We start from the raw sequence: 12,518 nt of genomic DNA, 5'->3' as shown, positions 1-12,518 counted from the left end.
CTGCAGATAAGGAAACAAACTTAGATAATTAAAGTAACTTGTCCAATGTCATGACTATTAAGGGAAAGAAATAGGGTTTAAACCTAGATTCTTTTTTTTTCCTACAAAGCCTCTGCTCTTATCATAATAAAAATACTCGGTTTGATGATCAAGAAACTTGGTACAAGTTAGGACTCTGTTACTAATTACTTAAAGTGACTAATGTTGTTTTCCTTGACTGTAAAATGAACCTAGCACACAACCTACCTGTCACCTGTGAGGGGCCAGTAAGGTCTTACAACAAAATGTGGAAGGTTCATCAAAAACTTTTTTTAATGAAATAATGAGGAACATGTTCAGCTTCCGATTTGGAGAACAGAGCAAGGAAAAATACTTGAAAGCAATTTATGAATTTGTATGGTCTCCAAAGAGAAATGCCATTTTATCTTTAGGACATGAAAATTTGTAGGATAGGGTCTTCATTTGCCAATGACATTTCTTGCACAAGCAGGATTTTTCCCCTATAGAGGTCACACAGGAGCTTGATTGAGATAACTCTTTGCAGAAATTGTGAAATACCTTTTCTCTAGATATTACTAATTTTAATTTTTAATTTTTTGGTACTGGGCATTGATCCCAGGGGTTCTTTACCACTGAACTGCATTCCTAGCTCTTTTTAAAAATGTATTAGTACATTAGAGTTACATATAATTTTGTGATTCATTTTAACATAATCATACATGTTCGGAATATAATTTGCTCCAGTTCAGTGCCCACTACTTTCTCTTTCCCTCCCCTTTGACCCTCCCATTACCCCTCTTGTACTCTACTGGTCATCCTTCTATTTATGCTCTTTAAAATTGGCACTTTATAGATACACATAAGGGTGAAATTCACTGTGGTATTTTGTGTATAGCATAATTTGGTCATTTTCAGTTCTGCAGTTCCTTCCTTTTCCCAGCCCTTTTTAAATTTTTTTTATTTTGAAGCAGGGTCTTACTAAGTTGCCCATGTTTGTTTTCAATATGTGATTTTACTGTTGAAGCCTCCTCAATTGCTGACATTTCAGGCCTCAGTCACTTGGCCTGGCTAGATGTTATTAATTTTGAATTCTTTTATTCAATGGTTTTGAATCAGGGTAGCTTTCACATAAATAGGAAACTGCAAGTAAAGATAATTGAATGTACATATGCATTTTTCCTTCTATCTTCTCCATCTTCTTCCCCTTGAACTTTTTAAAAGGATCAAAGAAAGGGAATATTTTTCTCTTATATTTTTTTCTTCCTTATTTTTGTTTTGTTGATTTTCTTTTGCTTTGTGATGGTGAATATCTCTACCAGCTTCTTGGGAGTTTGAGGAATATTAATAAGCTTCATAGCTAAAAGGAGAGTGTTGTACAGCAGTAAAGCTTTAAACTTTTTGTTGTTGATCTAATTTCTCTTTTTCCCCCATAAATAAAAATGACTTTAATTTGCCTTTCCATGACAAGGAAGGGTTAAATTGGAGGAGCTGTGAGACTCTGAAGTAGATAATCAGGAAGAAGAAATCCCTAGTACTCAATCCTTTGATCTGTGAGCTCTGTGCTTTGAGCTATGTCCCTGTTCCTGTCTATTTCTCTTTCTTCCTAGGATTGTTGGTGAACTTAACAATGCATGGCTGGCACTGGACTGTATTAATTGTCAGCAAAAGGGCATTGGAGACTCCTATGGAGTATGTTATCTTGTGCCTACACTTTGGAAGGAGAAAAAGTTAGTGATGATGTTGCTGATAACTTACCATGTGCTTTAAGTGCTTTTGTATTTTACAGATGTGGAAATTGAGCTTTTAAAGAGTAACATCTGTAAGGTGGTTGAATGAGGTCATGCAGCTTATATGAGGCACAGCAGGGATTTGAACCCAGTTCTGTCAGGTTCTGAAGCCTTGATTAATAGCAATGTATTAGTGGAAATACTTCCTTCAGTTAACATTTATTAATTAATATTTATTAAGTTTTCAAAGATGACCAAGTTACTGTCCATACCCCTAAGCTACTCTTGATTTAGTCAGAGGAAGCACTCATGCAATCCAATGACTAGATATTCTGTCAGAACTCTTAAAGAAGTATGTGCAAAACTATGGAATCACAGTTCTTTTGGTTACACATGGGAGAACTGATGGCTTCAGAGAAGAGACTATGTTGGACTTAAGGATTCTGAATAGTTTAAATTGTTTATTCATTGGTTTTGTGATGGAATAACATTTAGAATAAGCAGTATCACTAATAAAAACAAATATGCAGGCACATGTTTCACTCAGATATTGTGGAATATATGGTTGTGATTGCATGGTAGAGAAGATCAGTATCTAGAATAAGGCAGAAGGGTTGTGTTGGCACTAAATTTTGCAGGGTGTTTTGGTGATGCTAAGGATTTTGAATTTGATTCTAGAAGATACGTGTGTGTGTGTGTGTGTGTGTACATACAACACACACACACACACACACACTGGAAATTGAACACAGTGACACCAAAGTGAGCAACATTGCCAGCCCTTTTTATTTTTATTTTTTTCATAGGTAAGAACCTATATCAAAGTTGCTAAGTTGCTGAAGCTGGCCTTAAACTTGCAATCATTCTGCCTCAGCCTCCTGAATCACTGGGATTATAGGCATGTGCCCCAGTATGTGGCTGATTCTAGGAGTATTAATGTGCAATTAAATATCTTTAAGCCAGGGAATTGTGTTTTGAGTTAGTGTGGGAGTTGTATTGAAGGGGTAAAACTTAATGGCAGGAAAGCCTTTGATTAGACTAATGTAGCAGACAAAATACTAGATAGTGAGAATGAAATATGGTAACATTAGTAGGGATCACAAGGATAGGAGAAGTTTGAGAACTTAAGTAGAATTATACTTGAAGAAATAATGAGGGAGTTCATTTTTTTTTTCTTGGTATAGGTAGCTATAAGCGTAGTGTTGCCATTATGAGAACAAGAGGAAGACCAGGTTGGGGCTTTTGGATAGATAATAATATTGTCCTTTGGACATGTCAAAACTGAATTGCTTCTGGGACATTTAGTGAAGGGAAATGTCTAATAAACTGATGAATCATTATCTGCAGTTTTAGTCGACCAGATATTGATCTGAATCTGTAGCTAACTGGATGAGCCCAGATTAGAGATATCAGTTAGTGCGTCATCCGCAGAGAAGTGATAATTAAACCAGTGGAAATAGATGAGATCATAAAAAGAAACAAGAATAAAGGGCAACTTTTTTTATATTACTACTTACCTGCCTGCCTTGGTTGTCTTAAATGGATTTGAATGGGTGGATTTGTGTGGGATAACTGACAACTCTAAACATAGGAACATCTCTCTCTAGGTCTAATGACTGGAAATATAGCTTGGTATTTCTTGCCAATAGACTGGTCTGATTGCCAAAGCAAATTCCTATAGCTTCATGGAACTCTTTTAAAGCCAGGTAACATTTTAAAACCATATGTTATACATGATAAATATGTACAATTTTTATTTGCTAATAAAAATGTCCACTAAGGTCCTGGTCATTGTCTTTGACATAAGAATAACATCTGCATTCTCTATCATGGGGACTCCCCTTCCCTTATTTTGGAGTAAGAGGTGGTAAAAGGAGTTTAGTTTTCTTTGTATCAGGTATGTGGAACTTTTACTAAATGAAAATTTATGTAGAGGCTAAGTCTGAAAAATTTTGTAACCTGTTCTATTATTTTTCACCAGCAAGTCCTGTCATGACTCATGGTATTCCAACAAAATTAAAATGGAAAAAAGCCTTTATAAATGTGCACCATTTATAGTACTGCATAACAGCCAGCAAACCAATACTAGTAGGCATGCTTGACTTCTACTTTCTCATTCTACCATATACATAAAGATATTTTAACATATTGTATATGAGACATGCAATAATATTGATTGCATTCTAGGGCCTGGAAATGAATATTCCTTGCAGCTCTGACATTGGAGTAGACATAGTCATAAAATTATAATCCCTTTTTCATTATACAAATAAATTGGGTCAGCAAAAAAAAAAAAAAAAAACAAAAAACTTAGACTTTAGACTTTATTCCATGTAATGTTTGTAAACATTGATTTTTTTTCTTATGTGATTTAGATTGAAGGGTTTGTATGTGTTTATAATTTAAGATTCTAACCAAATGGGTTATAGTATATAATGTTAATGTTATATTGTGGGAAGAGTATAGGCTTTGGAGACTGATATTCCCTGAGCTTTTTGTTATTTCCTGAGTGAATTAGATATGATATCAACTTCACAGTTGTTTTTTTCACCAGTTTTCGATTCACATGAAGTCTAATCGAAATAGTGAATGTAAAATGCCAAACTTGTATATATAGATTTTTCTATTTTTTTTCCTTCCCCTTTAAGTGAATTAAGCCTACATTTCACAAAATATGTTCTGTTAAAACCTAATACTTCAAAATGCTTTTTCAAAAAATGGTATTCATTGGTCAACTGAATTTGTGGAATGGTACATACTGCTGTATTCCCTCTTGAAGAACTACAAAAAACATGACCATAATTAGGGGTGCTGAGAAGAAGCCATGCCACAAATAAACCATTTTTTGTTGTTATTATTTAACTTTTTAAAACTCAGGGTTTTCCAAATCTATTTTGGCATTGTGCTTTATTTATTTTTATTTTTTGGACACATTAACAGTCCATGTTATTGATAGGGAATGCATTTTGGAAATGGTGAATTTAGTTTATCAGGGCCAGTTGCTATTCAACATTTAAGGGTTTGGATTCATTGAACCACAGCTACTATTATCTTGTGTCTATGTGTGCAAGTCTCAGTGTCCTCACTTATAAAATTGCATCTTTCCTATCTACCTCACCTAATTTCTGGAAAAGCCCATGATAAAATATTTGTACAAACAACTTCAAAGATTAAAAATGTCATTAGTGGAAGGTGGTCTTTTCTTCTATTCTACAAAAAGGAATTGTAGGAGCAGTGAATGTAAAATAGGACCATCTATAGGTTGAGCTGGGCTGCTTCCCTTTCTCAATGACCAAGCTTAGTCCCCATTGACTATCTGCCTGAAAACATTTTCAACTCTTGAGTTTCTTAATAATTAAAATGATTCCCAGGTGAATGTGCCTGAATGTCAATAACTCCATCTTTTGTTAATGTTCATGGACTTGCTTACAGAAACCATTTTATAACACAATATGTAGTTTAGAATCATTTAACTATGTCTGCTGCTGAATATTTAGTAATGAAATAACGTATAATGGTATTAGGATTTAATTAATGGGCTATAGTTAATGGATTTAATGCTCGGCCTTCTCATATAGTTCAAAATTTTGGGTCTACCTGTGGTATATTTCTTATTTAGTAGGAAATATTAAGCACAGTGATGTTTCTTTAAGATCAGACACTATGAAAGGGTGAGAAATTTCTTGAAATACTGTTTGAATACTGTATTTTCTGTTGTTTTATTGATTGATGTTAATGGAGACAGTTGTGTAACACATTTCCTTATTGTGCCCAGAAAAACTTAGTGGCACAATGAGTAAGCTATGGGAAAACTTAGAAAGATTAAAACTATGTTTTCTCCAGTTATAAGGTCAACATTTCACATAATGGAGAACTGTATCCTGTTGTTATAATAATGAAAGCTTTCTTATATTTAAAATATAAATGCCATGTTTGTGATTTTTACTATTTTAGCTGAAAATTGTAGGTCACTTTCCCATCCTAAAACATTAAAGGGCTTTATATATTAGTTTCATGTGTGCTATTTAAATACTGTGAATTCTTATTTTCCGGTTCTACAAAGAGACAATAATTTTAAGGAAGTCTTTTTCATCCTTCATCAAAAAGTACTTATTCCGTTACTTGTTATACAGATGCAGTTGTGACATAAAACTGGCAGAAAACATGCCAAGTCTTTTTTCTTATTTTTTTCTCATTCAGGAAGTTCTCACTTTGTCCTTAAAATAAATCTCATCTTTGAGGTTTGAAAAACAAAACCAACAACCTAGCTTTACTTCTCTCTACAGATGCAGTTTTAAAAACAGTAGAAATAATATTTTATGAATTGAATTTAAATGTCACAGTTCAAAAGCCATATGTTTATAGATAAAATTGAGAAAAATATTTTGTGGGCTTTAATTTTTATTATTTCTATTAAAGTATTGCTCCAGAGAGCATATTAAAATGTCATATTGATTTTTCCTTTTTCTTTTCATCATATTGATTTTGATACGTCAAGTCGTTGTCTTAAAGGGATGTTTTAAACTATATTTAGAACTATACAAATATCAAAATGAATTTCATCAAAGACAGTGCTGGCTTTATAGCAAGTTTACTAATAATTGTGTTACCATTTTTGTCAGAAAGACCACAGTAATGAAAACCATGTTTCACCTTTTATATATATAATTGGATGAGATCACCAGATGCTGATGTTAAGAGCACATCAACAGGAAAGGTGAAAATGGGAGCTGCATGGAAAAATACCAAAACCAATTAGCTTTGTCAAAAACCATATGACCAAGCATAGGAGAGAAAAATAGATTTTGACCATGAGCTGACCTCAGGTAACTTAATCATGGAAAGAAACAACAAGATGGCCCTTCTTAGAGTTTTCTTAGGCATTTGATAATAGACGAAAATACCTTGGAAATTGATACATCATATTCAGTGCTTCAGAACTCAATGTCAGCTTACTTTTATTTTTCTAATATTTTATAATGCTAATTTTGAAACACAGAAAATTTGAAAAATTATATTGTGAACACCTGTGTATGCACAACCTAGATTCTACAATTAACATTTTGGTGTATTTGCTTTACTACATAACTATGTATTCATTCTGTTATCCATCCATACTCCATCTTATTATTTTAAGCATTTCAAAGTAAGTTGTACACACCAATAATTTCAGTTCTGAATACTTCAACATACATATCAACAATAGTTCAACATTTGTTTGTGGTTCTTTTTTGAGATAATATTTAGATACAGTGTACCACTAATCAGTTTGACAAATGCATATACTTAAAAACCTTATTAATTGGGCTGGGGTTTTGGCTCAAGAGGTAGAGTGCTCACCTAGCATGCGTGAGGCACTGGGTTCAATCCTCAGCACCACATAAATAAAATAAGATATTGTGTTCACCTATAATTAAAAAATAAATATTAAAAACACCTTATTAATTAAGTAAATTAAATTAAAATTGTAACAAGGTAAAGAATATTACTGTCAATCCACAAAGTTTCTTTGTTCCTCTTCATAGTCTAGTCCTGTCCTCATTTCCACACTTACAAATTACCGTTCTCATGATATTTTCATCATAGATTAATTAATTTAGCTTGTTCTAGAACTTAACATACATGAAAACATACAGTATTTTTTTTTTTTGGTTAAAGCTTTCTCTTAACAGTTTTGGTATGCATCTATATATTGTCTATATAAGTAGTTTATTTATATTGGTGAATAGTAGCCACCCTATGAATGTATGCTGCAACTTATTTATCCATTCTATTGATGGATACTTGAATTATTATTACCATGGGCTATTAAAGAATAGACTGTTGTGAAAAGACTTGTGTAAATATTTTTGTGGGCATATATTTTTCTTTTGTATAATCCTAGGATTACAATTACGGGATCATAGGATAGATGTATGTTTAGTTTTGTAAGAAACTGCCAGATGTTTTCTGAAAGTGTTTATACCATTTTATATTTCACCAAAAAAAAGTCCCAAGAAACCATCCTGAGCATCCTACCAATGCCCAATATTATGAACCTTTTTAAACTATTATGCTCATTTTTAATGCTCATTTTAATAGGAACTTATTAAAGATACTTAGTAATCACTTTGTGAAATGTTTTTTCAATCTCTTTGCCCATTTTTAAGTTGGTATATCCATTCAAATAAATTTACATAAATCTTGAAACTTGTGCCCATTAGATAAAAAGTGAAACACACATATGACCTTATAAGTTGTTCAAAGGAAGTCTAAAAATATTTCGACAAGTTAAAATGAAAGTGTACCTAGGATCTCTTGTTACTTTGTTGAATGTTGCATTTGGATGGTAGAAAGAGGTAGCAGAAGTGTATTCTTCTCAGGTAAGGGAGTAAATGGTATACATTGGTATGGGAAAACCACCATTGCTAACATTACTTTTTTTTCTTTCCCTTATCCATGCTTCCATATCTCAGCTTCTTCTTCCACATGCTCTCTGATTTAGGGTTAGCTTATAGGTTTCCTGACCCCATCATTTTAGCAAGGTTTGGTCATCTAGAATTGGTTGTATACCTGAAATCCTATCTAAATTTTAAAGCCTGTTAGAGATTCTGAATGATGTATGAATTTACATTATCCCTGAGAGAACCATAAGATATGACAAAAACGATGATCTATATTAATAGACCTTCTTTCACAAATGTTTGATTTAACCCTTTGTTAAAGCAAAGGAGTGATTATTTGTTAAAATATTCTTCAGGCCCATGTTAACAGTTGATCAAGTATAAAATATATCAAAATTTTGAGATAACATTCAGTAGCATTATGGAAGAGTAATTTTGTATGTAATATTAATGGTTTAATTTTCAATAGAGCTTTTATATATTCTTATTTTATTAGAGAAAGATATAGAGGAACAAATGTGTTACTGGAAGAAAAGGCAAGAATCCCTCCCACCCAGAACTGAAATGGCTATTGTAGGTTGGATTTAGTGTACTCTGTAGTTTATCAATACAGAGTGACTAAATGTGAATAGCTTTGCAAGGACTAGGAAGAACATTATTCAGTGCAGATTAGAGAGGTGTGTTTGCCAAAAATCTCCACTTGTGTTCATTGTTTACAAAATTTAACTGATCTTAGGAGACTTATATCTTCTCTAAAACAGTGATCTTCATAGGAGTGTGGCACGAGAAGAGTAACTCTTGGAGCTGGAGTTGTAGCTTAGTGGTAGAGTGCTTGCCTTGCATGCATGACACACTGGGTTTAATCCTCAGCACCACATAAAAATAAATAAATAAATAAACAAACAAAGAAATAAATAAAGACATTGTGTCCATCTACAACTAAAAAAGAATATTAGAAAAAAAGAATAACTCACCCAGGTCTCTGTGGAAGTTTTGTTTCTGTTTAATTTATCACACATCTTTGTGTGAATAACTGTGCCTCAGGATCTAGTTTTCTTTTATCTAAAGTAACCACTTCAGCCTGGAGTGATGGTGCTTGCCTGTAATCCCAGCAATTCTGGAGGCTGAGGCAGAAGGATCAAAAGTTTGAGGCCAGTCTCAGCAACTTAATGAGATGCTGTCTTAAAATAAAAAAGGGCTAGGTATGTAGCTTAGTGGTAAAATGCCCCTGTGTTCAATCCTCAGTACCTGCCCCCCCACCACAAAGAAGAAAAATAATAAAATAACCACTTCATTTGTTTTATCTAGAGTAGCCAATTTCTCTCTCTCTCTCTCTCTCTGTATGCATGTATGTGTTTGGTGTGAGAATGAATCTGGGAGTCTCATATCTTACCTGCTTAGTGATCAGGGAAGAAAACTCTATGGAGGCCAAATATATTTTTTTAATTTCTTATACGAAAAATTTCCTTTGGCATCTGAGAGCTCTGAATTTATTTCAGCCTATTATGTCTTCTTATGTCAAAATCCTGATAAGTATACTTTTGATTTCTTTCTTTTTTTTCCAGGGCTGAGGACTAAACTCAGGGCCTTGCGCTTGCTAGACAAGCGCTCTGCCACTAAGCTAAATCCTCAACCCCTGCTTTTGATTTCTTGAGGCAGCAGTATTAAAAAATGAAGTGAGTTTACGGATCATGAATTTTGGTTGGTGAAGATCACAGACTTGATTTTTTACCCCATCCTTTACTTTTCTTATTGTTACAGAAGAAACTACTATGGAGGAAACTGGGCCAGTTTTAGCTTTTCAGGACTGTTGTCCTGGCTAAAGGAATATCAGGTAAAGTTCTTATTTGATCTTTTTTTTTATTTGCAAGACTGTGTTTTATGCCACATAATAATCCACCATTGAAGAAAACTCTAGATGTCATCTAGGTAATATATAATTGATTCTTTATTTTTATTCAGTTATTTGTCAAAAAACATGTTACTTGAAGAGTAAATCATATACTGTTGATACTATTTCCTATTTACTCTCTATGCCCAAATATAAAGCAAGATATTTACCTCCAAAATTATCTTTCACAAAAATATCCCAGTTCTTATATAACATTTTACATATTATTAGTTGCTTTTTTTTAGTTAATATATTTAAAACAGAAAACAAATAGTGGGCTGGGGTTGTGGTTCACAGGTAGAGCACTTGCCTAGTATATGTGAGGCACTGGGTTTGATCCTCAGCACCACATAAAAATAAAATAAAGGTATTGTGTCTACCTAAAACTAAGAAATAAATGTTAAAAAATAATACAGCTAGTTAAGGAACATACATTGACTTGAAATGCTCTCTGTCAGTGGTGGTTTTATATTTTCATATAAGTCATCTGACAGTGGTAAAAAAAGAGGAAAATGATTTAATATAAATAAATTAAGTAATTTTTAAGGGTAGGATTTTATTACTATACCTGTTGAATGAGTGCCATTATAAAGAAATTTTTAGAGATCTCTTAACATAAAATATGGAATTTTTAATGTTGGAGAATTTACCAATTTATATGATAGGCTTTTAAAAACTCCTGAAATTCCTGCTGAGAATATCTTACATGGAATCATTAACTGCTACATATCGAAAGAGTTTAGGTTTTTGGGAAAGGAGAATGATATATTCCAGAAAATGGCATTCAGTTAGCTAAGAATAACTATTAAAACTTATCGATCACCATACTAAGCACTGTAGTTTTGTTGATTGATTTAATGGGGTACATGACTCAAAGAATATCTCATGATAACAGAGACTTTAATGTTAAAGATACAAGATACAGTATGAATATCATTTCATGAAATAAGTAGAGAAACAAATGATTGTAAAACAGTATTTCATATAATAATTCAACCTATCTATAAGTCAAGATAGTAAATGTTAGAAATATATATTTATCTATTTTATCTATGTGCCTAAAATATTCATATGTTTAAATTGATCGGAAAACCAGTTTTTGAACCTTACCTTTGGAACATGTATATGAAGCACCTTATATTAGGTGTATTTAGTATTTCCTTGAGAAGAGTTAGTTTTTGTTCTCAGAAAAACAACAAAATACCCAGTTGTCTGGAAGTTTTTTCTTGAGTGTGTTAGTTAGGTTTTTGACACTGACCAAAATACCTACAAGAACAACTTCTAGGAGGAAAAGTTTATGTGGACTCACGGTTTCAGAGGTTCAGTCTATGGTCAGCTGACTCCATTGCCTTGGGCCTGAGGTGAAGCAGAACATCATGGGGAAAGGGCATGGAGCAGGAAAGCTAAAAGAGAGAGGGAGAAAAGGAGAAGTCAGTAAAACAAGATATAATCCCCAAGGGCACATCCCTAGCGAACTACTTCTTCCTGTTATGCCACCTGCTTACAGTTACTGCCCAGCTATTTCAGGGTAGAATGGACAGATTAGGTTATAACTCTCATTGTCTAATTATTTCACTATGAATATTCCTGCATTAACAGGAGCTTTTGGGGGAACACTTCATATCCAAACCATAACATTGGGAAAAGTGATTTTTGAAAGCAAATTTTAAAATCAGTTAGATTTAGTCAAATAGAAATAGTTTTGTAGAAGTACCTTTTTGCTTTCAGGCTTGTTTTACTTCAGGATCTTTACTATGTCACCGTGTCCTTTACCCCTTCACTCTTTCTTCTCAGTCCACTATTCTTTTCTTAGGCTGGAATCTCATGTCAACCAGCTAACATTCTTCTGTTTCACCTCCTCTTATACTTCTGTCAGGATGTTTAATACCATTTAATATTATTCTTGATAATAAAGCCTAAATGCTATTATTTTTCTTTAATTTTAATATATGAAATTCAAGACAGTGAAACCTTTGAAAAACAATTATTGCCCTACTTTATAGAATTTTAAGGTTAGAAATTTTCTGAGGAGAATTTACTCAACACAAATGATAATATTGTATTTTGAGTATACATAATGCATTTACAAAGTTTTCTCAGTGAAAGGTATGTATCAAGTAGTTTAAAAATTTAAACTTGGGGCTGGGATTATGTCTTAGCAGTAGAGCGCTTACCTAGCAGGTGCAAGGCCCTGGGTTCGATCCCCAGCACCACATAAAATAAATGTATAAAAAATTTAAACTGATTAATAATTGAACCTTTATATTTGGAAAAAGTATATGCTGATATCTTTGCAAGTACCCTGTATGTAAATATTGGGAAAAATTAAATTTCACGAAATTTTCTTCACTCAATATAATTAGTAATTGCTGAAAATTTTGAAGGACTACTTTCAACCCTTAGTAGTTTAAAGAAATATACTGTGCTGAGTGTCTTTCAAAAACACTTTATATGCAATCAAAATAGAAAGTAGTGGTGAGCAGTCTTCAGAGATCTGAAAGTAAATAGAGTAAGGAA

At 32.9% G+C, this 12,518-nt stretch overlaps 1 protein-coding gene across 2 annotated transcripts in view; it reads left to right on the top strand.

The window, feature by feature from the left end:
• Positions 1-12,518, top strand: part of Chm (CHM Rab escort protein) — a 165,457-nt gene that overhangs the window by 50,499 nt on the left and 102,440 nt on the right. For both annotated transcript variants that reach the window (XM_071606229.1, XM_071606228.1), the window contains exon 3: positions 9,872-9,944. In XM_071606229.1, coding sequence (XP_071462330.1) covers positions 9,872-9,944 — 73 coding nt within the window. The remainder of the gene's footprint in view (positions 1-9,871; positions 9,945-12,518) is intronic.

Source organism: Marmota flaviventris, chromosome X, assembly GCF_047511675.1.
Source record: "Marmota flaviventris isolate mMarFla1 chromosome X, mMarFla1.hap1, whole genome shotgun sequence".
Classification (NCBI taxonomy): domain Eukaryota; kingdom Metazoa; phylum Chordata; class Mammalia; order Rodentia; family Sciuridae; genus Marmota; species Marmota flaviventris.
Note: the sequence above shows the minus strand (reverse complement) of the source record. Positions and strands in the feature narration are given on the sequence as shown.